This window comes from Musa acuminata, chromosome BXJ2-6 (assembly GCF_036884655.1).
Source record: "Musa acuminata AAA Group cultivar baxijiao chromosome BXJ2-6, Cavendish_Baxijiao_AAA, whole genome shotgun sequence".
Lineage (NCBI taxonomy): Eukaryota > Viridiplantae > Streptophyta > Magnoliopsida > Zingiberales > Musaceae > Musa > Musa acuminata.
The window spans coordinates 17,036,935-17,063,378 of NC_088343.1; the positions used below are offsets into that span (position 1 = coordinate 17,036,935).

The following is a 26,444-nucleotide window of genomic DNA, read 5'->3' on the forward strand; positions in this document are numbered from 1 at the left end:
TCTGCTTTTTGTTATAGATTCTGGCAAAGCTGAGGAGATTAGTGAGAGGAATATTGCATAATATTTTGTTTATGCTAAACACTACTCCACATATTATGAATGTAAGTGTGTCCAAAAGAAAATGAGATGAGGTGAACAATGCATACATGTGGCATTGTAAACTAGGTCACATCCATGAGAGAATGATTCAAAAGTTGTTAAAAGATATATCTCTAGATCCATTCAAGTATGAGTCATATGAAACTTGCGAGCCTTGCCTTTATGGAAAACTAACCAACTCTCCTTTTAGTGGAATTGGAGAGAGAGCCACTGAGTTGTTTGAACTCATACATAGTGATGTATGTGGACACATGTTAACTCATAGTATAGGTGGTTACTCTTACTTTATTACTTTTACTAATGATTTCTCAAGGTATGAATATGTGTACTTGATGAAATACAAGTTTGAAACCTTTGAGAAATTCAGAGAGTATAAGAATGAAGTGGAGAACTAGATTGGAAAGAGTATCAAGACTCTTCGATCAGATCGAGGTGGTGAGTACTTTAGTACAGAGTTTACCTAGTTCCTCAAGAACCATAGGATTCTATCCCAATAGATACCTAATTATACACCTAAACTAAATGGTGTATTTGAAAGGATGAATCGTACACTATTAGACATGATGCGGTCCATGATGAGTTTCGCTGACCTACCCATCTCATTCTGGGGATACGCCATAGCGACCGCAGCTTACCTTCTGAACAGAATTCCAACTAAGTCGACAGTGTCTATACCATATGAGATATGGAAAGGGAAAAAACCCGATCTTAAGGTTGTTAAGATTTGGGGTTGCCTTGCCCACGTTAAAAAACACAACCCCGATAAGTTGGAATCGAGGGCGGAGCAGTGCAAGTTCGTGGGATACCCCAAGAAAACTTGTGAGTATTATTTCTATCATCCTAAGGACCAAAATATCTTTGTAGCCAAAAGAGTAGTGTTCCTTGAAAAGGAATACATTCTTAGCAAAAACAATGGGAGCTTGATAGAATTGAGCGAGGTTGGAGAACCTAGCTAAAGCACCACTCCATAGCCCGAGTATGTTCATGTACCTAACACACAAGTTCTAACTTTACGTAGGTCCGACAGAGTATCTCATCCTCCTGAGATATATGTGAGACATATTGGAGGAGAGGATGTTGAGGATATTGATTCTCAAACTTATGAGGAGACTATTATGAGTATAGACTCCAGGAAGTGGCAAGAAGTCATGAATTCTGAGATGGATTCCATATACTCCAATAAGGTTTGAAACCTAGTTGATGCACCCGAGGGTACTGTATCCATCGGTTGCAAGTGGATCTTCAAAAAGGAGATCAGAGTAGATAGAAAGGTAGAGACCTACAAAGCAAGACTAGTGGCTAAGGGGTATCGGCAAAGGCAATGTGTTGACTATGACAAAACCTTCTCACCCGTAGTCATGCTAAAATCCATTCGAATTCTATTGGCTATTGTAGCACACTATGATTATGAGATTTGGCAGATGGACGTGAAAACTACATTCCTTAATAGCAACCTTGAGGAGGAAGTGTATATATTATAGCCTAAGGGATTTGTGTTGAAGGACTGCCCAGATAAGGTGTATAGGTTACTTAGGTCCATTTATGGACTAAATTAAGCTTCCTGAAGTTGAAACATAAGATTTGATGAGGCAATCACATCTTATGACTTCGTTAAGAATGAAAATGAGCCTTGTGTGTACACGAAGATAAGTGGGAGCACTATCACCTTCTTGGTATTATATGTGGATGATATTCTGATCATTGGGAATGATGTAGGAATGTTATCCACAGTAAAAACTTGGTTATCTAGACACATCTCCATGAAGGACTTAGGGGAAGCATCCTATATCTTGGGGATTTTGATCTATAGAGATAGATCCAAGAGGATGTTTGGCTTATCCTAACCAAGGTACATAGATACCATTGTCAAAAGGTTTGACATAAAAAATTCTAAGAGAAGTCTCATACCAATGAGATATAGGATATCACTTTCTATGAGTATGTCCCCAAAGACTCCTGAAAAAATGGCGAACATGGATAGGATACCCTGTACCTTAGCGATAGAGTTTATCATGTATGTCATGCTATGTACCAAGTCTGATATAGAGATAATAGCATTAGGGTTGAAGGCTATACAAACTCGAGCTTCCAGTTTGATGTCGTTGATTGCAAGTCGAACTCGAGGTATGTGTACACCCTAAATGAAGGAGAAGTATGCTGGAAGAGTTTCAAAAATATTTTACTACTGACTCGACTACAAAGGTAGAGTACATTGCTACAACAGAGGCAGCAAAGGAGAGAGTCTGGATGAAGAAGTTCATCACAGATCCGAGAGACATGCTAGGTAGCGATGAGTCTATTCCCTTATATTGTAACAACAATAGGGTGATTGCTCAAGCGAAGAAACTTAGGTCTCATCAGAAGTGTCCTAACGAGGTTCCACTTGATCAAAGAGATTGTAACTCAAGGAGATATATGAGTGGAAAGAGTTCCATCTGAAGATAACATAGCAGATCAATCGACAAAGTCGTTGTCTCATATTGTCTTTAGCGTCATAGGGGTCTGATGGGGATCAAACATATAGGTGATTGACTTTAGGTTAAGTGAGAGATTGCTAGTCATATGTGCCCTACAAGCCAATCATGTGAGTGATGGCACATGTGACTTGACACACGGTCTTTTTGCTTATTATATTTTGACATTTTACACTTTATGTTGATTGTTGCATATACACATATATATATTATGATATCCTTAGATCTGTACAATGGGAATCGAATCATGATGAGATCACAATAATGAGATCGATTCACCTTTAAATACAGATCATAAATAATCTTAGTCATATATTACTCGAGAGGGACATCGAGATAACCAGACAGACTAGTGTACTATATACCCATCCATATGATGGATGTAGTTGGTCTCATAGTTGCTTGTGTGGGGATACTAGGGATACAGTATAGGTACTCATTAGATAACGAGTTCACTGATTGATCCGCTTACGGAATGCTGGATGGTTGATGATGTCTTTTTGTCAAATAGTGATTTCGTAGTTCCAATGGTGTATCCGGTCCTTAGACTTGAGACACCAATGATGTCCTGTATGAGTACTTCATTCTTTGATATCAGACTTATAGGTCTGGAGGTTCCAGATCCAGCACAGCCGATCATCGGGAGTGGTAGTTAATCTTACGAAGACTATTAAGTGTTGATAGAGGATAATCCACTCTCGGTGTCATGAGAGGAATATCTCATGTATTCTTGCTCAGACAAATCCCTAGCCATGGTCATTCGGATTGAGAGAAAAAAAGTTCTCCAAGAGAATCTGATTAGAGTGAGACTCGAGTAGAAACCATATGTGTCTGACAACATTGTGTCTGGTATACGATCTTTTAGATATTAGATGGATGGAAGACTTTAGGTATATGGTAACTGAGGACAAACAAGTCCAATGGATTGATTTTCCCTGTATCGTTTGGGGACTACGGCATAGTGGCCTAATACGTTCGCAGTCGATGAGTCGAGTGAATTATTATGGAGATAATAATTCACTGAGTCAGAAAGAGTTTTGACAAGTATGACTCACAGCCAGCTCGATATTGGGCCTAGAGAGTCACACACATATGATAGGCGTTGTGATGAGTAGAGGTTCAGATATGAGATATCCGTCCGAGCCCTTATCTTATTGGATATCCAATAAGCCCATGAATTATTGGATCATGTGGATGAGATCCAACAAGAGCCAATATGAGATTATTGGATAGAGATCCACTAATCTAATAAGCTTGGGTAGTTGGATGTAGATCCAATACCCAATAGGGTAGGATCCATTAGGGTTAAGTTGACAAGGGACCTTTATAAATAGGAGGGAACTAATGGTTCATAGGCTAGAGCTTTTTGGCTGCCTCTCATATTTTTCTCCCTCTTTCCATCTCAAAGTAGGCCTAGAGTTTTGAGGAGTGTCGTCGCAGCCCTGTTGTGTGGATCACAACTAGAGATGAGGGCGCTTGACCTCCTTCACCCTCTCCTAGAGATTTACAAGGATTTAGGGATATACGATCTCCCTAGGTAACACAATATTTAATATACACAGTTTTCAGTTTCGCAGATTTTGTGCACCAATCTTCGCACAACTACGAACACATTTTTGGGAATTATGGATTTTATTTTTTATGTTCTTCCGCTGCAAATGTGATGTCACCCCTAGATTTTCCAACAATTCTTTGTACCTAAATCAATATGAGGTGAAACTCTAAGAATGATTATTTATATCTTAAATAAGGTACCTAGTAAATCAATTTCATTAACTTATATTGAGTTATAGAATAGTAAAAAATCTAACTTAAGATATTTAAGTATTTAGGAATTTTTTACAAAGATAAAGGTCCTTAAATCACATGAAGAAAATAAGATTCAAGATTTATTTTTAAATATTTTATTATTTATTTTTTAAAAATTAAAGGGATAAATTTTCAAACCATAATCATTGTACGAGGATAGTTAAATATCAATGAACTCCCATGTAATATTGATATTGATGTTGATGACTTGTAGAATAATCACAATCGGTAACTTTCAAAAAATCTCAAAGGAAAATAAGATATATTATTTTTTAATGATTATATGGTATATAAATAAAAAAGATCGCTTTTTGATTTTACAAGTTATGGAAAATGATAAGATATAATAAAAGAAAAGTTAAAATTAATAAACTTGAGAAATTATCAAATTACCTAATAATTATAAATTTTGTTATATATGGATCTTTAAGACTAAACATAACTCAAAGAACAATATCGAACGATATAAAGTCAAACTATGACCAATATTTTACTCGTAAGAAAATATTAACTATAATGAGATTTTTTTTAGTTTATTTTATAGACTTATTAAGAATTGTTATGACATTAATGACTCGTTATGATTTTGAGTTACATTAAATAGATATGAAAATAATTTTTTTAAATAAAAATATAGATAAAAAAATTATATGGATTAACTAAAATGATTTGTAGAGAATATATATATATATATATATATATATATATATATATATATATATATATATATATATATATATATATATATATATATATATATATATATATATATATATATATATATATATATATATATATATATATATATATATAGTCGACATACAAATTTAGAAAATTAATTTATGATTATAAATAAGCTTATAAACAATGGTATATAAAGTTTTATAATACAAATATTTTTTTCAAACTTAAAAAAAAACTATTAATCAGTATTTATATCTGAAGATCAATGGGAGTAAACTTGTTATATTAGTCTTATATATAGATGATATTTTGCTTATTAGTAGTGATCTTAGTTTGTTATACGAAATTAAGATATTTCTCATCAAAAATTTTAAAATTATTGATATGAATGAGATAACTTATGTTATTGATATTGAGATATTTAGTGATAGATCTCAGTGATTACTAAGATTGTCTAAGGTAGAATATATTGACTAAGTCTTAGAGAAATTTAGTATGTAGCTTTATTTAGCTGATAATACAATTATTACCAGAGGTGAAGGATTCAGTCAAATCCAGTGTCCTAAGAATGGCTTATAAAGGAATCATATGAAAAATATTCCTTATACATGCATAGTTGAAAGTATATTATATGCTCAAACCTATACGAGATAAGATATCAGCTTTATAGTAGAAATACTATGTGGATAATAGAGCAACCCAAGAATAGAACATTGGAAAGCTATAAAGAAAGTGATAAGATATCTACAAGAGATGATAGACCATATACTCACACACAGGAGATTAGATTAACTTAAAATGACAAGATATTTAGATGTTGATTTTATAAATTACATCGATAGTAGGAAATTCACTGTATGATTTATGTTTATATTAGTTGGAGGGGCAATATAAAAGAATAGTATAATATAAATTACATTATCAAAAGTAAAAGTTGATTTTGTGGTATGCTTTGATACTATTAATCAAGCTTTATGACTATAAAATTTTATCTCAAGATGTGATCAAACTTAATTATCAAGTCGCTAGAGATATCTTGCAACATACTATAATTGCTTTCTTCTTCAAGAATAATAAGTACTATAATAGTCCTAAGTATATTACTATAAAGTACCTAATGGTCAAAGAATAAGTCCAAAAACAACTAATGCCAATTAAGAACCTAGGTTCTATTATATTAATGATTGATCCATTCTTATAGCCTAAAGTATTTGAAAGAACATAGTCTTATGATTGAGTCTGTGAGTAAACCATAAAAAATATGATAATACGTATATGAATGGACATTATAATTGATATATTTTTATGTAATTAAAATTATTTAATTCTACTATCTTGACCATATTTATATACATACATATTATAGTTAATTATAAATAATAAAATTATCTTGATAAAATAAACTATAGATATTATTTTAGATTGTATTAGGAAAGACCAACAATGTTGTAATAAATAGAAGGAAGCATGATATTGATGATATATAATTGTTGTAACTTATATTGCTAGTCAAACTTAATATAGTGTTATTATATTTATTAACTTATTTTTTAAATTCATGTGTGTGTAAATGCTTTTTAAAATTTTAGACTTCAATTAAGTAAAATTATTTTTAAATAAATTTTATTTTATTTATTTTGATTTTGAATCCTTTTATATCTTATCAATTAATATACTAAGTGGGAGAATATTAGATTTTATAACTATAATTAATTGGTTAAGATATACTAAGATTCTAAGTAGATTCTGATTAAAGTTATCGATTAATAAAAAAAAAATCTACTTATGTAAGGATATCTTAAGAGATGACTTTGATCGGAGAGACTCTCCTAACTATTATTCTAAATCCTCTATTTTTTTCTTTTAAAAAAATAAGACCTAGGGGCAAAACATCATAAATTGAGATTATAAATTTATTCTCAATCTCTATTAATCATTATTCAATCACTGGTCTTATGAATGATAGGAAGAGAGAAGAATGTAATTCTTTATAGATCGGTATTGCTATAGCTTTTAGATTGCATGATGATACATTTACAAATAAGATAAAGACTTTCTAAATAACATTAAAAGGTATATAATAATGATCTTGATATATTATTATTTGCTTTTGATTTTGGTATTAATTTTTTTTATATAATAGTAGCATAATGATAGTTTTTATGCTAACACTCATACGACAAAATGAGCATATAATGAACCAACCGTAAGCACTACCAAAAATCCTATTTTATCTTATGTTATTCAAGGGTTCAGGATGATGGTATAGCTAATGGGCAAACTGCAAAAAATATATAGTCTTTGATAAATTTTCATAGAACACTCACGTTTCAAAAAATTTTGGTAGAGCACCCCTTCTTTAATAAAAAGATGATTTTGCCTTTACCTCCATCCTTAGCCCTGCCTTTGCCTTTGTGCATGAGCCCCCCTCTGCTCGCCACCCTCATTTGCTATGGTCGCATTCGCCTCTACCCCACTACTCCTATGCCTTGTCGATCATCACCTTTGTCTCGCATCACTACCCTCACCTCGGCTTTCTTTCTCTTATTATCATATTAGCAATAGTGAAAGAGGATGAAAGAGGATTGTTAGAAATCATTAGCAACAAAGCTAAAGACATATGGAAGATCGAGTGAGAAAAGTGAAGGGGTGAAAGCAACACAAGCTACGTGGTAGCCTTCCGTTTAGTCGGGGTTAGGATGGGTGGTAGGGGAGGAGGGGGGAGGCAAAAGAGAAGGGCGAGCAATGAGGGAGGAGGAGAAGGAGGAGAAGGAGAAAGAGAGGAGGCGAGAAGACGATTGGTGATGGGGGTGGGAACAATGGGTAGAGGCAAGGCACAAACAATACTAAGGATTGAGGTGATAATTAGTGTGGCAAAGGTAGGGGCAAAATCATTTTTCAGGAAAGAAATAATATTTTATAAAAAATTATGAAAATAAGGTCACAAGAATTTCTCAGAATTAAATTTTTTTCCAAGAATATATATATATATATATATATATATATATATATATATATATATAATGAAGAAACTACTAGTATCGTGTCTTACTATATAACACCCCTATATTTGATTTTTTACTAAGGGCACTTCTTTTTTGGATTTTGATTAACACACGTTCAATGAAATCTTAAAAAGATAATGATTATCCTTTGAGACTTAGTTTCTTAGAATTGAATTAATTTTTTTTAGATAAATCATCCAGATCATTTCAACTAAACCTTGGCTATCTAGTTTGGTTCAATTAAGTTCTAAATTATCTCTTGATTTCTCTTAAATTATCCCTCACCTCTACTTTGCCTCCTCCCACTCGATATCTGCCTACTCCTTCTCCTCTCACTCCACCTCCACCACTACCTCCTCCTCCTCTCCCTTGTCTTCGTCCTCCCTCCGCTCCATCTCCTTTTTCGCCTCTCTCTCTCTCCCCCTTGCCTCCACCTCCATCACCTCCTTCCTCTACCCCTTCTCTTCTCTCTCCTCTTTTTTTTTTTTTTTTGACCGTTTCACCTCCTCTTCTCCCTCCTTTTCTTTTGTTGTCTTTTACTTTTTTTTATTTTATTGTTCCTCTCTCTCTCCTTCTCCTCCTCGTCCTCACAGTTTATGTTGAAAAGTTATTACACTTAGTTGCGCTCGGATTACACTTAAGTTATGTTAATTCATAAAATATATTAATTTATATAAAATTATCCTAAATTGATCATAAAACTAAAAAACTCATGTGATCCTAAAAAATATATTAATTTTTATATAAATTATCTTAATTATCTTAAAAAAGTTATTATATTCTAAGTTATACTCGAGCTTATATTTATTTATAAAAAAATATTTATTTTATATAAAATTATCCTAAATTCATTTTAAACTAATCACAAAATCTATAAAAGGTCGTTATATTCCAAATGACACTCATTCAAAGAATATATTAAAAATATATTGATTTTTATATAAAATTATCCTAAATTTATCATAAAACTAATTATAAAATCTATATATTTTATTTTCTATGTTGACTTACTTATACTCAAAATTGAACTAAGTTAAATTCGATCACCTAACTTAATTTAAAATCAATAATTTTTATTTTTAGATGATTTTAGGATAATTAATATCAAAACTTTAAAAAATTTACCAAAATATAATTCTAACACAAATTATATTATTTTTTTATTTGATGATACATTTAGAATATATTTATATATAAATTAATATATTTTAATAAATTCTATGAATGAGTATAACCTGAAGGAAGGGGGGAGGGAAAGAGCAATGGAAGATATAATTGAAAGAGCATGAGGAGGAGGAGGAGGAAGCCAGGGGAGGAATAAACCCAATGGGAAGAAGGAGACGGTGAAGTGAGAAGTGAGAGGAGGGAAAAAAAAAAAAGAAAAAAAAGGAGATTGAGAGAGAGGGATAAAAAAAGGGGGATGGGAGGAGAATAAAGCCGAGAGAGAGAGAGAGAGAGAGGGAGAGAAAAGGGGAAAAGGGAGGAGGTTATGGAGGTGGGGTGGGAAGGAAGATACGGATTGGGGTTAATCCGAATCGGTTTATTCATCTAGATTGATTCATTAATCTAAACGGGCATAAACAGGTTTAAAAAAAATAAAAATAAAAATAAAAATGATATTTATAAAAAAAAACGACATAGGAAAATGAACAATGCAGGCGCGTCGTCGTCTTAAAACACGCCAAGTAGGACCGATATTTGGTAAATGCCTATTTCTTTAAAAAAATTATCCTATTGGTGAGGAGGACGGCAACACTCCCTTTCGACCTTACAAAACTCCCTCTCTCCTTTAATTCCTTTTTATTTTCCTTATTATTTGTCGTACTTATGTGCTTCCTTCCCCAAAGCTACCCGACATGGAATTGGTTCGAATGTGTGGCGCGTCACCTTGGAATCAATTAAAAAGGCGGGTATCTGGGACGGGTAGCTTCATTAGTTTTCATGGATGTTATATGCACTTCTGTAAATAATTCCCAATCAAACGACAGTTTGATTGAATCATCTCCACCTCGACCTTCGCCTCCTTCACCGGCGCGGTTTGCTCTCTCGCTCGATCGAACCTTCCCCTTCTTCGTGGTGTTCCTCGCAGCGATGGAGGCCGCCGCCAATGACTCCCGCCTCGGATTCGGCAAGATGGAATTCGGGTATCATTCTTTTCCTTGGTTAATTTCTTGTTTTCCGCTCTTCGGATTTAGGTTTGTTTGGGTAAAAGATCTGATGACTCGCAGGTGTAAGCACTATAGGAGGAGGTGCAAGATCCGAGCTCCCTGCTGCAACGAGATCTTCTATTGCCGCCACTGCCACAACGAATCCACCGTAACACAATCTCTTTCCTTCTTTCTCGATCTCATTTCTTGACCCTTATCATCGTTGCATGGTTTGTTTGTCGTTGATTGGTGAGTGCAGAGCGATCGGCATGAGCTTTGCCGCCAGGATGTCCAGAAAGTATGTTCCTTCTTTCATATCGATCTGTCCGATACTCGTTGTGTTCTCATTGATAAAGAGATGAATGGGGGTTGGACTGATGAGTTGGGATTTGGTTTGATTTGCAGGTTATTTGTTTGATCTGCAACACCGAACAACCGGTGTGATACTCGATTTGAGATTTCCTTTTCTCGAGCTTAATTTTGGTTTATCCTTGATAGCGTAGGCTTGATGATCTTTTATTGGTTAGGTTGCACAAGTGTGCTCAAACTGTGGAGTTAGTATGGGGGACTATTTCTGCAATGTGTGCAAATTCTACGATGATGATGTGAGGATTATAATTTTCTTTTTTGTGTTTACAGCAAGTGCAAAGGAAGTTGGTACTTAACAAGTTTGTTTTTATTTCGCTCTGTGATTACAGTTGGAGAAAGGGCAGTACCATTGCAATGACTGTGGCATCTGCAGGTAATTAGAAGGCTTGATCATACTTTCTTATGTTCTTTTCAAGGTTTGCAGGGTAGTAGACTGACCAACTTGTGCTCAATCAGAGTCGGTGGTAGCGAGAATTTCTTTCACTGCAAGAAATGTGGTATGTTAACACACATACTACATCTCCATGGAGCTTAGTGTTCATATATGTTTACTTCTGGGATTTTCTTTGTTAAAAAAAGAAATTGCATTAATCAAGGAACAATTAATCATCAGCTCCATTGTGATTGGAGCCCAAAAAAATCTGCTTTAGTACAGTTAACTATTATCGTACCAAGACAAAAGAATTTGCCTTGCTTTTCTTTGGATGCATGCATATTTTGCTACTCCATTTTCTTCTCTAGATACATGAGATATTTCAATTTTGTTCATATTAGACAAAAAATACAGTGAAATATATACAATGTGCTGAGTCTACATGGTATACAATCCTTGCTCAAGAGAAGCTACACTACTAACCTGGACACACACACACATTCCTGACATGCATCTCCTCTGGATTGTGACCCTTCTGCAGCTCTCGACCAACTGCATTGTTATATATGTTTACCTAGAACTTACAACAATTATGCTTGGACCAAAAAGATCTCTTATGGTTGGTTACATGTTTCATGCTTACTCTTTTGTTACCTGACTGAAAGTTTGTTCCTGGATATGAGCACCAATTAATGGGTAAATGAAGAAACACAGAATTCTTTTTTGTCATTTTGGAAAATTTGTTATTAGGGAAAACATTTGTGATCGGTGCGGTAACCTTTCATCAATTTAAACGGATTCTGAAACTTGCTTATACCATTTGCTTCAAGAAATGAGAACTTTTAAAAAGTGAGCCCTTCTAAAGGTTATGACATGGTAAGAATCTCTTGAAGTATCTCCTTGCTCCACTTTAAGGGGCATTTGTTCCATTCTAAATTGTGAATGGCGAAACAGAGCTAGGGCCTTCGGTCATTCAATTTGAGGTAAGCTATACACTTAACTAGTCAAACAGTCCAATACAAGCCAGTTTTATCTAGATTACAGGACTGGCCTTCTGAATCCAGATAAGGAAGTTGACTGATGGTTTTCAACTGGGCAAGATAAAAAGATGCATGTGATATTGTTTGTCCTATACCATGTCCTGCCTTGTATCAGAATCATGAGTTGTACCATTCTTGGACAGTGCTGTGACAAGACACCTTATGTTGTAGATCCTTTAATTCCAGGTATCATCTGAAAATTTGTTGTGTATCTTTTCTTTTTTAGAATTGAGGTGGGTATTATACTATCACTTGAAAATTTTCATTTGACGTGACCATACTGCTTAACTGCTAAGAATTGAATTAATAACTAGCTATAATTATGAGGAATGTTGGATACTTCAGTGAATGAGTATCATCTAGTATGCCTTAACTTGGATATCGCTAAATAACTTTTAAAATGCTATCTCACAAATGTGACTTTATCTTTGTAGTGCTGTGATCATTAATGATCATGATTTGCATGTTTGTGAATGTGACTCACAATGCTGTGAAATGAAATTTGTCACCTGGAAACCTTTTATGGTGTGTCCTACTGATACTGTCAAGTAACACAGGATCCTGCTACTCTACTGAATTGCGTGATAAGCATTTTTGTGTGGAGAACTCAATGAGGCATAATTGCCCCATCTGCTATGAGGTTTGTGCTCACTGAGTCATATCTTGTGAAAATAAATTGAAAATATCTTGACAGTTAAAGCTGTTTTGCAGTATCTTTTTGATTCGTTGAAAGAGACAAGCGTTCTAAAATGTGGGCACACCATCCATTTTGAATGCTTTGACGAGATGCTGAAACATGCCCAGTATATCCTCACCTCCTCAAATGTGTCTTTTGCTATAGCAAATCAATTCTGTTTGTTTTAAATAATACAGAGTTCTGTTTGTTTCTGTGATTTCAGAAGATACTCATGTCCTGTATGCTCGAAATCGGTATGTGACATGTCCAAATACTGGAGGAAATTAGATGAAGAGGTACTATAGTGACCTTAAAAGTTGCATTTTCATTTAAAGACTGTATTTGCTCCTAATCTCCATATGCAGTCTCTCTTCTGAAATTTTGCGTTATATGGCTTTTATGGCAAGATAACTTGTTAGGATATCTGTAGTCACAAAGTTTGTGATGATTCAAACCATAGTGGGATTTGTGATGAAAAGAAATTGACTGAATGGATCAGGAAAAAGGGGAATTCTTGATATTTCAATTTCTGTTTCTGATAGCCCTGAGAGATGCATGATAAAAACTATGACGTTATAGTTGAGTAAATTAAAAAGCTGATGGTTTTGTTTGGTCAAATTGTTGGTGCCATAAATAGTGATGTCATTGAACTACCATGTATGCAGGATACACTGTTCACTCTGGTACCTAAGTTACATCAAGTAAACCCTAGTTTTGTGCATTTCTTCATGTTCTTGTTTATTCCAATATTGGGATTCTTTGATTGTTTTAATGGCTTAATGATGCGAAGAATTAGTGTTTAGTAGTGGATTCCATCAGGAATCTGAGCATATGATATTATATAATAATAATAATAATAATAATAATAATTCCTTTGAGAAACGGCCTCCTCTCTTTGCATCAAAAGCTTTAGATACATCTACTGAATTGGCTTTGCGTTGTGTCACTTGACTTCCCTCGATTACAAGCAACTACACTGTTTAGCAGGACAATTGGGCAGGTTTTGGAATATAAATGAATGCAGTGTGACTGTTATATCCAAATGAAGCACAACCATGGTTAAGTCTTAGCTGATAGCTCAGATTGGGATTTGCTTGGGCATCTTCGAGTCACAGAAACATGTTTGATCGTACTGGTAGTGCAAAAAAAGTTTAGTATGCTTTCTCTTGATAGCATTGAAGTTTTAGTCTGAATTTCACCTATGTTCCTTGCAGTCATAACTTATCCTATTAAAGAAAAGAGGCAACACAACTGAAAACATTGACACTGCAATAATATTGGAACATAAATTATAACTTTGTTATTGATTACTGCCCCATGATTTGTTTTTGAGTTTCTTCGGATAGAAGGTAACAACCCAGCTTTTACTTTCGCAGATAGCAGCAACGATCATGCCTGAGGATTATCGTTACAAGGTCTGTACTATCTTAGATCCTATATCACTAAGGTTACTGTTTATCATGGTTAACGTTAAAATACGATAAATTTACTTGGCCCCTTTAGAACTTTCCTAAAGTAAACCTGCAACAAACCATTCATGATTTCTGTTGAATGGTCTTTTATTTTTACTGAATTACTAAATATAGCAATACATGTAGCAGATAATGTCTCAATTCTCCATACAGTAGTGATTAAGAATTGAAAACTTCCCAATTCATGTAGTACAAATAGACAGTCTCCTGCTAAGCTTGTTTGTGGTGTTTATGCAGGTCTGGATTCTCTGTAATGACTGTAACAATGTTTCGGAAGTCTTCTTTCACATTGTTGGTCACAAGTGCAGTCACTGCCTATCCTACAACACCAGGACAATTGCTAACCCTCCAACTGTGTCAGCTCAATAGCGTTTCTTTTTTATCTTATCATCAGTTTGAAAACTTGATCTGCATGCTTTTCAAAGCATTTATCGGTTAGCCGTGACATCCAAATTATAATCCATTGGAAGGGCCATTTACCCGGACACCAAACTACTCAATTGTACTAGTAACTGTTTTATTCTTTTCTTTCTTCCATCTTCACTTGGCCTTATACAAGCTTATGCTGACTCGCATTCCTTCTTGACTGGCGAAGTATTGCTATTCTCTCCCCCTCGATGCAGTCTCCATGGATATGGATGTATTTGTCTGTGAGACGAATAATGTGGTCTTCATGGATATTATATAACATTATATTCTTGAGCAGTAAAGCAAATATTGCAAACACGTTCCGTTTGGATTTAATGTAATAATCAACAATTCCTTCTGTTTCCCTTATTCTGAGTTGAAGCAGCTGTAACCTTGGATATCTGTCAATAGAGTATGTAGCAAAAGTGATAACAAGGACAGTGAAAACATGTTTTAGGTCCTCTTATCAGATGTATAGGTTTCGGATGACAAAGGGAGGTAGCGGGCGGCTCATTATTTGAATCGGATCCTGTCTATGATAAATTGTAGGATCCGGATCCGAAATTATACCGCCGTCTCCATAATACCAGCCTGACCGGCCCCGACGCCCAGAGTGGCGAGCGATGGATCGGGACTGGGGATCTAAGCCGGGTAGCGGTGGCGCCGCCTCCGCCCAGAATGAGGCGATCGACCGCCGGGAGCGCCTCCGGCGTCTTGCCCTCGAGACCATCGACCTCGCCAAGGATCCCTACTTCATGCGCAACCATCTCGGAAGGCAACAACCCTGAACCCTAGAAATCTTTGGTAGAGCTTTTCCTTCTCTTTTACCCCTTTCTGTGAAGTGATGATCGGATTGGTTTTCTTGCAGCTATGAGTGCAAGCTGTGCCTGACGCTCCACAACAATGAAGGGAATTACTTGGCACACACCCAGGGGAAGCGCCACCAGACCAACCTCGCTAAGAGAGCCGCCCGCGAGGCCAAGGACGCGCCCGCCCAGCCTCAGCCCCACAAACGCAAGGTCGCCCTCCGCAAATCCGGTAATTGCATCCGCTTTCTTTTACGACTTGCAATGCTCCAGTTACTCTTAACCTATGATCTCTGTCTCTGTGTCGTGGAAGCTCAATAATCAAGTCTTGAGACCTAAAATGCTATGATGTTGTATTGTTGATTCTTGTGCACTTAGTAAGATGGAGCCACTCGGGCGATTGTGCTTTAGTTATTCTTTTATTGTGGAAACTCAATAATCGTGTTTTTGTTACTGGAAAATCATAGTCGTTAGCTTGCTTCTTTTGGTCAATTGGTAGGAGATACTTTAAATGTAGTGTACATGAGTTGTGCATCTAAATGCAAATAACTTGATCTTTCAAAGAAAAAAAGTAGTAAAGCATGTTTTGAGTTGTTTCACTTTTAATTTTCCCATGTTTGATAAAATTCCTTGTTGAATAAAAATTGGAAAACGGATGATTGGGGGCAGTTCTACATGTCTTTTTCTTCAATATTTAAATCACATTTTAATGTGTCACCAAACAAGTAACTTATTCGTTTACTTTAAAACTGTGCTTTTCGTAATTCTTTGTCATAAGCTTATCAAGAAACTCTATTGCTTCACAAGTTCCACATGAAGGAGAGTCCTTAGTTGGAGGTGGATATGCAATGAAAGATCTACCGTAACATCTTATCTTGGAGTTAAGCAAGTTCTGATTTAATCTTGAAGGGGAAACCTTTTGATCTGAGGGCTGGGTGTTTTTGGTTGGCTTATATTCTTATCAGGTCATTTCGATTTCTTTTTGTTGATTTTATTGATAAATTAGACAGGTTGGAAGTGCTTTATCATACCTCGTTCAACTTCCAAAAGTAGTATTTCTTTATTCGGAAGAACTGAAATCTTGCATTGAAATCTGCTGAGAAGGATCAAGTTGCATACATGTGGATTTTGTTCATTCTTTTCTTATCCTATTTGTTACATGCATTATAAAGCCTTTTGCAATAGAGGTTTTAAATGTGAAGTTGATGACACTAGAGGACACTGCTAACACATGCTACTAATGTCGGAAATGATGAAGGATTGAGTATGACATGGTTATCTAGAATAAAACACTGGACATCACAACTTACGGGGAATGAGGAAAGATAAGGAAAGGATGAACGAAAAGGAGGGTGGACCCCAGGGCATCAAGAGAGCTTCAAGTCTTGATAATCTATTTTGTAGGTGTTTTTGGCTAATGTTAGGATTTGTTAGCTGATTATAGCTGAGAGGAGCTAATCTCACTTTGATAAGATGATGCATTGTCGATCATGCTTTGTTGTCAGTGTCAAGCTTAGATAGGATGGATTAAATGTCTTGCTACTTGTTAGACTTCTGTGCTCCAGATTGATGTCTGAGATCTGCAGATGCACAGTTTAAGAGGAAAAAATGATAAACATGTCCACCATGATCCATCTTTTGCTCTTATTTTGTAGGCTCTTATCACGATGTTAACAATGACATTGTACAATCCTTTTATCAAAATGAGATGTTTCCTTTGAGTTGTTGTTTGCTATCCTTTTGCCATTAGGTGTGCTGTATCTTTACAATAATGAAAATTGTATGCACTATTTGTTCTTAAGTATTATGCATGGTTAGGGAGCTCACCACCAACAGATGTGTCACCCATTTGTGATGTCCAAACACATCAGGTTGCTTATAGTGTTAGTTGACATCCCTTCAAGTGCTTCATACATCACAATTCACTTTAGTAAACAGGCTTTTGCAATTCTAGAGTTTGAGTGGAGTACCTGAATATAAACATGAATTGAACTTGAAACAATGTTAAGTAGGAGGCAACAAACACACTTCATTTTCATTTTAACACTGTGGTCACATGTTAGTTATATGTATTTTCGAGTTGGTACTAAGGATTGGGTCTATTTATGTTCAGTTGCATCAGTTATTGCTATGAACATGAATCTAACACATGTACATATATTCTTTAACAGTTTAACTTCCTATGTCAATGTCCTTGCTGGTACTTGGGTGTACATATATGCTTTGACTTCGTTAATTTTATTGCTGATGCTTGGTTGTGATGTGCTATATATGCAGTTAAGATTGGAAGGCCCGGATACAGGGTAACAAAGCAATTTGATCCAGAGACAAAGCAGCGATCTCTACTGTTTCAGGTTCTCATACACTATTCTATTATTTAGATGCAAATACTTGTTGAATAATGGATTCAAACTGTCAAACTGTTCTTTGGTTTTGGATTGACTTGAATGTTTAAATACCTTGTTAAGGCCATAATCTCGATTCAGGTTGAAAATTTCTAGTCAAGTTGTGCATTTTGTCACCATATGCACAAAGTGTATCAATGACTATATAAGATAATTACACGAGGAGTTCTCCATGATGTTTGGACCTCTCCCATTTATTCCTTGGAATTATAGGTATTTTTATGTTTAAGACATGCTGCAAAATCTGGTGCTGCTCAGAGACATGATGCAATTCATACTCACATGTTATTCTGGAGTATAATCATGTGACTTTCTGTTTATTATATGAAAAGAATAAAAAATTTCAGTTGTTTAATGAGCTTCTCCCTTATATGGTATTTTGTTTTGTCTACTATCTTAGTTTTGTCCTTGAAAATTATTTCATTACTTAATGGTAGTAGGCAAGATTGCAATTTGTGGCATGGGAGCATATGTTGATACCATTCTAAAGTATATCACCCTTGTGCTGGCTGATCGGATTTAAGTGTAAGCTTGGCCATATTGTCATGAACGTCGTGCACCCGCAACAACTTCGTTCAACGAACCGTTCGTCGTTTTTGCATGCTTGTACAAAGACATGACAGCATGTTTTACCTTGTTTTTGTGTGTTTTTACTTGGAAAATGTAAGCAATAACAGTTCGCAGCGTTGCAGTGCGATCGCTTGCCGTGCCGGGCCGAACTGCCCCAAAATGGCTTCGTTTTTGCGTGCCATGGCTTGTTTTTTGCACGCCGTAGCTGTACACGAAATGTCAGCCATCTCAGCACCCTGAAACCCCCCCAGGTGGCACAGGTCTGGATGGGGCTTCGGTATATTGTCCGGCGTTGAACAATCTTTACAAGTTCGCACGCTAACTTGACGGGAACTTGCCTTCGCGTCCGGCACCCGGTGAGTAGTTGTTTATGGACTTGCAACTGTTCGTTCTACCTTTTAAAGTCATTGTTTTCTCCTTCATTTCTTTTCTCTCTTTTACTCAAGGTGCTTGTTGAATTGCTTGTAAAGCTTCCCTTTTCGCGAGATGTCGGGACTTGTTCGTTGCTCGTTTTCAATCTAATCAACTTTCTGTATTATAGGTCCTTCGGGACCTGTACGAGGTTGTAACTAGGCTGAACCTTTGCGGACGCATATGTCGCAAGGGCGTCTCTTGACTTAGGCAATCCCAGCTAAGTTCGAGGAGTTGGCGTAAGGGTGCTTCATGACTTAGGCAACTTCAGCTAAGTTCGTGACTTTGCCACGAGGGTGCTTTACGACTTAGGTAATTTCAGCTAAGTCCGTGACATTGTGGTATCAGAGTGGGCAACCAATTTGAGCAAGCAGCGAAGAAACTTCGTAATCTCGCCATGGCCAAGCATCGTGGCTAATCGAGCAAGGCGGGGCAAGCCGGAACATTGCCCCAAGTAGTCGCAGGTGGGCTGCAAGTGCAAACTCGCTCTCATGTTGGTGGAGCCGTGCTGGAGGATCGTGGTAGCGAATATGATGAGCAAGAAGTTGGCTACTCTTCACGAGCGGAGGAGGCACAATCTGGAGCGCCAATTGGGAAAAAGGAGAGACTCACAGCGGTGGAAACCTGCCTAGATGTTCTTGAAGCGAGCTTGGAAGAACTCTACCAAGGCCAACGAAGGTTTGTTGGGGTAGAGAGCTCACAAGAAGAAGCTGAATCCCGAATCGACAAGGTTGAGACCCTAGTTGATCGACTGACGGATGATACCAAAGACTCCGTGCAACATTTGCACAAAGTCGTGGCAGAACTCACTTCCAAAGTGACAGCGCTCACAAGGGCACTAAATGCAGGAGGGTGCAACACCCGCGTTGCGCTGCCACAAAACTTGAGGGCACCTGAGCCTAATTGCTATAGAGGTGCTAGGGACGTAAAAGAGCTTGAGAATTTCTTGTTTGACATGAAGCAGTACTTTTGAGCTACAAGGCTTGATTCTGAAGATACCAAAGTTTCAATAGTAACCATGTATCTGAACGGGGATACAAAACTTTGGGGGCAAACCCGTTAGGAGGAGATCCAACAAGGTCGGTGTCGAGTGGACACATGGGAGGACTTAAAGTGGGAGTTGAGAACTCAGTTCCTGCCTGAGAACACAGAGTTCGTCGCAAGGAAGAAGTTGAGACAACTTCGCCAGAGTACTTCCATTCGAGACTACGAGAAGCAATTTTTTGCGCTGATGCTTGACATATAGGATATGTCTGAGAAGGATAAGCTATTCAGCTTCCTAGATGGCCTAAAACCGTTGGCTTAACAAGAATTACATCGAAGGAATGTCACCGATGTGATCGGGACAATTGCGACCGCAGAAAGGCTCACTTACTTTGTTTCCTCGGAGGACTCGGGGAAAAAGAAACAATCTTCAGGAAACTATCGTCCAAAATATTCTTGAGGGAAGGAGCCCGGGGGCGAACAAACGAAGAAGAGCTCCCATAAAGGGCCAAGTTCAAAAGGCAAGGCCCCAAAACCTGGCGGATGCTTCTTGGGCAGAGGGTCGTAGATGGTGAGGGAGTGCCCATAGAAACAGGCACTCAATGCTTTAACAACTTCAATCCACCCTCCCAAATCAGATAAGGGCAAGGTTGTCGCTCTTAGTTTGAGTAGTTCAGAATCCAGCCTCGTCGATGAGGAGTTGCAAAGACCTCGGATGGGAGCAATGCGTTTGTTAAATGCTTTACGGGGTCAAGTGGGGGAGAACACAAAGACAAAGTCACATAAAGCATGGAGCAGTGAGTTGATGTACGTGGACATTAAGCTCAATGGCCAAACAACCCATGCAATGGTGGACACGAGTACTACCCATAACTTCATTGTCAATCGAGAAGCAAAGCGACTTGGGTTGATCTTGGAGAAGAACCCAAGTCGGATAAAGGCGGTGAACTCGGTGGCCAAGCGGATCTCCAGATTGGCAAAGGGGGTCCCCATCAAGATCGGGACATGGAGCAGAAGCACCAACATGATGGCGGTGCCAATGGATGACTTCCAAATAATTCTTAGAATGGAGTTTATGCACGCAGCAAAGTTGGTGCCTATGCCATTCCTGAACTCTCTATGTCTGATGGGAGGCAACAACCCTTGTGTGGTTCCCGTCTTTTAGAGTGGAACCGAGGACCCCAACAAATATTGGCATTACAATTTTAATGAAGAAAGGGGTACGAAAAGGAGAATTAACCTTCACGGCTGCTGTGAAGCTAGAGCCACTCGACGGGGAGGTCATTTACGAACCTGCTGTGGTGGAAAATGTTATGAAGGAGTTCATAGATGTTATGCCATTCGACTTGTCGAAGACTCTGGCGCCACGCAAAGGCGTGGATCATCATATCGAGTTGGAGCCAAGAGTGAATCTTCCAGTGAGACCACCATACCGCATGCCCCCACCAGAGTTGGCAGAACTCAGAAAGCAGTTAGATGAATTGCTAAGCGGTGGTCTCATCCGTAGTTCTAAAGTACAATTCGGAGCTTCAGTTCCCTTTCAAAAGAAACAAGATGAGAGTCTCCGATTATGCGTCGACTATCGAGCCCTCAATAAGGTGACGATGAAGAACAAGTATCCCATCCCACTTATCGCTGACTAATTCGACCAATTGGGGAAAGCAAGTATTTCTCCAAATTCGACATTCGGTCGGGGTATTGGCAGGTGTGCATTGCTGAAGGCGACGAAGCGAAGACTACCTGCGTGACTAGGTATGGAGTGTTTGAGTTCTTGGTGATGCCTTTCGGCTTAACAAACTCTCCGGCCACATTCTGCACTCTTATGAACGAACTATTCAAAGAGTATTTAGATAAGTTTGTGGTTGTCTATTTGGACGATATCGTCGTCTACAGCCAAACGCTCGAGGAGCATGTCGAGCACCTTTAGACAATTTTCAAGGTTCTCAGGAAGAACGCTTTGTTCGTGAAAAGGGAGAAGTGCTACTTTGCTCATACGGAGATCTTATTCTTGGGGCATCGAATTGGTGAGGGTTCCATTCGGATGGACAAAACAAAGGTGCAAGCCGTTGCGGAATGACGAACTCCAAAGAAGGTATCGGAGTTGAGATCCTTCCTTGGTTTCGTCAACTACTATCGGCGTTTCATAGTTGGGTATTGGAAGCGCGCAACTCCATTGACGGAGTTGCTGAAGGAACAACCTTGGAGATGGTTTGACAAATGTGAAGTTGCATTCCAAGATCTGAAGGCTGTTGTGTTGGAAGAACCAGTGCTCAAATTGCCGGACTATGGGGAGCCCTTTGAAGTCCATATAGATGCTTCAGACTTCGCTATCGGGGGAGTACTCATGCAGGAGGGTCACCCGGTGGCCTACCAGAGTCGTAAGCTCAGCGAGACCAAGCGACGGTATCCGATGCACGAGAAGGAGATGACAATGGTGGTCCACTGTCTACGAGTTTAGCAGCACTACCTTCTCGGATTGCGATTTGTACTGAGGACAGACAACATCACTTTAAGCTATTTCCAAACTAAAAAAAAAACTCTCCCCAAAGCAAGCACGATGGCAGTACTTCCTAGCTGAGCTTGATATGGCAATGGAGTACAAGCTTGGAAAAGCAAATGTCGTGGCCGATGCATTGAGCCGGAAAGTGGAACGAGTGAATGACATACAGTTGGAGGGCAGAGGCCAAGCAAGTTAGTTGCACTCCAACTTCCTTTCCAGGATCAGGGATGAACTATATAGTGATCCCCAAGCAGTAACCCAGATGCAGCTTATCTAAGAAGGCAAGACACGACGATTTTGGGTCCAAGAGGGACTCGTTTACACAAAAGGGAATAGGGTTTATGTTCCTCGAGTGGACAATTTGAGGTGTGAACTCTTAAGAGAGTGTCACGGTTCCCTTTGGGCTAGACATCCGGGTATTTACAGAACCTTGGCTCTCGTGGAGAGAGCCTTCTATTGGCCGAAGATGGGGACTGATGTGTAGGAATATGTTCGAATGTGCCTCACTTGCCAACAAGACAAGGTGGAGCAGTGGAAGCCGATGGGACTTTTGGAGCCGTTACCCGTACCAGAAAGGCTGTGGGAGAGTATTTCCTTGGACTTTATATCAAGCTTGCTGGTAGTAGGGGGACTCGAATCGATACTCGTGGTGGTCGATCAATTTTCAAAGTATGCAACTTTTATTGTTGCACCCTTACACTGGTCAGCGGAGGAGGCGGCCAAGCTGATGATGAAGAATGTGGTGAAGTATTGGGGAGTCCCGCACAATATCATCAATGATCGAGACGCTCGATTCCTGGGACGATTCTGGACCAAGCTATTCAAATTGTTGGCGTCTAAGTTGTACTTCTCTACAAGCCTCCAACCCCAGACGGATGGCCAAACTGAAAGGATAAACTCACTCCTTGAGCAATATCTTCGACACTATGTGAGTGCCAACCAACGAGATTGGGTGAAGCTGTTGGACATAGCCCAATTCTCCTACAACTTGCAGCGGAGCTCTGCGTCCAACAAGAGCCCCTTCGAGATTAATACAGGACAACAACCGTCGACTCCTCACACCTTGGCTATTAGGCATATTGGGAGTAGTCCGTCAGTATATCACTTTGTAAAAGAATGGCACCGAAATGCAGATATTGCGCGGGCTTACTTGAAGAAGGCGACCAAAAAGATGAAGAAGTGAGCAGACTTGGGAAGGCGATCGCAGGAGTTCAAAGTCGACGATTTGGTGTTGGTAAAGCTTCAACCAGCATCACTCCAATTTTTCAGGAACAAAGTACACAAAGGATTGGTGCGCAAGTATGAAGGGCCCTTCTCAATTATCAGTAGGGTGGGTAACGTCTCCTACAAGTTGCAACTACTGGCGTGGCTTAAAATTCATAATATTTTTCATGCCAGCAACTTGAAAGCCTACCACTCATATCCGTAAGATGCTTCCTGAAGTGTTCCAACTCGGTTACCCCCCACCAAAGCCTCCTACGAAAAACGAGTTGAAATCATTTTAGCGGATCACAAGATAAAGCTCCCCAATGGAGCTGAGCAAACCGAGTACTTGGTGAAGTGGCGAAAGCTTCCCCGAACAGAAGCCATTTGAGAGCCCGAAGACACCCTACGGCATGAAGTAGTCATCAACAATTACCAACAAGCGTCGACGAGGGCGTCGACAGTTTAAGCGGGGGAGAATGTCACGAACGGTCGTCGCGCACCTGCAACAATTTCGTTCAACGACCGTTCGTCGCTTTTTCATGCTTGTACAGAGACATGGCAGTATGTTTTGTCTTGATTTTGTGTGTTTTTGCTTGAAAAATGTAAGCAACGACAGTTCGCAGCACTGCAGTGTGATCGCTCGCCTCGCCTGGCCGAATTGCCCCAAAATGGCTTCGTTTTCGCATGCCACAACTTGTTTTCTACACGCCGCAACTGCACAGGAAACGTCAGCCATCTTAGCACCCTAGAACCCCCCGGGTGGCATAGGGCTGGATGGGACTTCGGTATATTGTCGAACGTTGAACAATCTTCACAAGTTCGCATGTTAACTTGACGAGAACTTGCCTTCGCGCCCGGCACCCGATGAGCAGTTGTTTGTGGACTTGTAATTGTTCGTTCTACCTTCTAAAGTCCTTGTTTTCTCCTTCTTCTCTTTTCTCTCTTGCACTCAAGGTGCTTGCTGAATTGCTTGTAAAGCTTCCCTCTTCGCGAGACGTCCGGACTTGTTCGTTGCTCGTTTTCAATCTAATCAACTTTCTGTTTTACAGGTCCTTCGGGACCTATACGAGTTTGCAACTAGGCTGAACCTTTGCGGATGCATATGTCGCAAGAGTGCCTCATGACTTAGGCAATCTCAGCTAAGTCGGAGGAGTTGGCGCAAGGGTGCTTCATGACTTAGGTAACTTTAGCTAAGTTCGTGACTTTGCCGCGAGGGTGCCTCACGACTTAGGCAATTCCAACTAAGTCCGTGATAATATGTTGGCTCTGTCAGCACAACTTTGACATGACACATCGCCATCCATTTTTGACATGGTATGTTGTGACCAAGACAAACTGTGCTGATTGGCACAGAGTAGTTGTTATGGGGTGCACTATCTACATTGGACCTAGTCTGACTTGATTTCTATGATGACTGGTGATTCATAAAATGATAAAATCTTGAATTGGGTTCCAGTTCAGGTTTGAATACAGCTGGAATTTTAAATCATGATCTTGTATATCTTATCTATGTTAATGTTGTTTCCTTAATGCAAGTATCCTTGGGTCAAGGGTAAATAAAAAATTGTTTATAATTTTTAAGGCAAAGCATCTAAGTTAGAAACAATAATCAAAGCTTCTGTTTATACAATTTGCAAAGAATATGAAAAATGAAACGTTTGTATCTGCTCAAGGTAGTAGACAAGTTGTACAATTTTTGCATTGTTCTTTTGCTTATGATAATATTCAGTAGTTATGTTTTCTTCTCCTTTGGTTTTGACACTTTACGTCGAACTTTCTGCAGATAGAATATCCTGAAATTGAAGATAACACTAAGCCAAGGCACAGGTTTATGTCATCCTTTGAGCAGGCAAGTGCTGACATATGTTGTTAGATTTAGATCTATATTTTGCTTTGTATGGTTGTAAAGTATTTATGCTTTCCTTTTTCTTGCCCTTTTTTTTTATTGTGCTTCTCTCTTTGCATCTTGATTCAGTTCACTTTTTTTTGGCAAACATAATTTAGGCTCATTAATTTTGACAGAGGATCGAAGCATGTGATAAGCGATTCCAGTATCTTTTATTTGGAGCTGACCCATATGAAATCATTGCCTTCAAGGTGCATCCTGTAACTAGTTTCTGCTCATGATCTTTGTTCTTTTATCTTTAACTTATTTTTTCTCTTTGCCAGGTTCCCAGCACAGAAATCGATAAATCAACACCAAAGTTCTTTTCACACTGGGATCCAGATTTAAAAATGTTCACGGTTAGATTAACAGTCTGATTTCCTTTCAACTTAGTTCTTGTTTCTCTGCTTGCATTTGCTCTGATCCAATGATCATAAAGGAGTAATGTCCAACTGGACTCCATCAACAGCTGCAACTATATTTCAAGATCAAACCACCAGAAGCTAATAAACCACTGGCTGCACCGGCTCCTGCCTCCAATGGTTCTGCTACAGCTCCTGGTGTTCCTCCAAGGCCATTGCCACCTCCACCTCAAGCACCACCACCACCACCACCTCAAGCACCTCCACCTGCTGCTCCACCTCCGGTCATGAATCCTCCTAGGCCTCCACCACCTGCACCATCTATGGTGGGCTCACAACCTCCCCCTCCGCCACCAGTGGCAAATGGTCCTCCCCGGCCAGTACCACCACCACCTATGGGTGGCAGTGCGATGGCAAACTTCACACCAGGTGTTCAAGCTCCTCGACCACCAATGCAAGGTTTCCCTGGACAGCCAATGCAAGGCCAAGTTTCGCACCCTCCACTACCACCTCCTAACATGGGCCACTGATCTCTCTTCTTGGTTATCAGTGTAATTGCATGAATTCTACCGCAGTCTTCTCGGAAGCCTGTAATGGGTTTATCTGGACAGATGCTCAGTGGACTGGTGACTGTCATAATACTTGCTAGTAGTAGCATAAGTAGTGTTGTTTTCATTGTGTTTTACAAACCAAGAATTTCGGAACGGACCAGAGATGATTCTATAGGCTGTGGTAGGTGAACTTGCTGATTCCTCCAAA

At 38.6% G+C, this 26,444-nt stretch overlaps 2 protein-coding genes across 2 annotated transcripts; both read left to right on the forward strand.

Moving 5' to 3' along the window:
* Window positions 1-10,056: 10,056 nt before the first annotated feature.
* LOC135615133 (E3 ubiquitin-protein ligase MIEL1-like) lies at window positions 10,057-14,874 on the forward strand. The gene is made up of 12 exons (XM_065113248.1): window positions 10,057-10,215; window positions 10,300-10,387; window positions 10,478-10,516; window positions 10,624-10,656; window positions 10,746-10,823; window positions 10,917-10,960; window positions 11,044-11,084; window positions 12,558-12,640; window positions 12,712-12,803; window positions 12,900-12,972; window positions 14,053-14,091; window positions 14,386-14,874. Exons 1-12 carry the CDS (start codon window positions 10,163-10,165, stop codon window positions 14,515-14,517), a joined length of 795 nt encoding a protein of 264 aa, XP_064969320.1. The 5' UTR covers window positions 10,057-10,162; the 3' UTR covers window positions 14,518-14,874.
* Window positions 14,875-15,143: 269 nt separating this feature from the next.
* Window positions 15,144-26,360, forward strand: LOC135615132 (uncharacterized). Its single transcript, XM_065113247.1, has 7 exons — window positions 15,144-15,331; window positions 15,425-15,594; window positions 17,640-17,716; window positions 25,222-25,287; window positions 25,461-25,535; window positions 25,608-25,682; window positions 25,793-26,360. Exons 1-7 carry the CDS (start codon window positions 15,180-15,182, stop codon window positions 26,213-26,215), a joined length of 1,038 nt encoding a protein of 345 aa, XP_064969319.1. The 5' UTR covers window positions 15,144-15,179; the 3' UTR covers window positions 26,216-26,360.
* Window positions 26,361-26,444: the final 84 nt, after the last annotated feature.

Bases quoted from the DNA above. Each gene is read 5' to 3' on its own strand.
- LOC135615133 (XM_065113248.1), top strand. From the start codon at position 10,163: ATGGAGGCCGCCGCCAATGACTCCCGCCTCGGATTCGGCAAGATGGAA. The intron at 10,517-10,623 runs GTATGTTCCTTC...TTTGATTTGCAG, and splicing joins GCCGCCAGGATGTCCAGAAA to GTTATTTGTTTGATCTGCAA. The intron at 12,973-14,052 runs GTACTATAGTGA...TTACTTTCGCAG, and splicing joins GGAGGAAATTAGATGAAGAG to ATAGCAGCAACGATCATGCC.
- LOC135615132 (XM_065113247.1), top strand. From the start codon at position 15,180: ATGGATCGGGACTGGGGATCTAAGCCGGGTAGCGGTGGCGCCGCCTCC. The intron at 15,332-15,424 runs GCAACAACCCTG...GTTTTCTTGCAG, and splicing joins ATGCGCAACCATCTCGGAAG to CTATGAGTGCAAGCTGTGCC. The intron at 25,536-25,607 runs GTGCATCCTGTA...TCTCTTTGCCAG, and splicing joins ATGAAATCATTGCCTTCAAG to GTTCCCAGCACAGAAATCGA.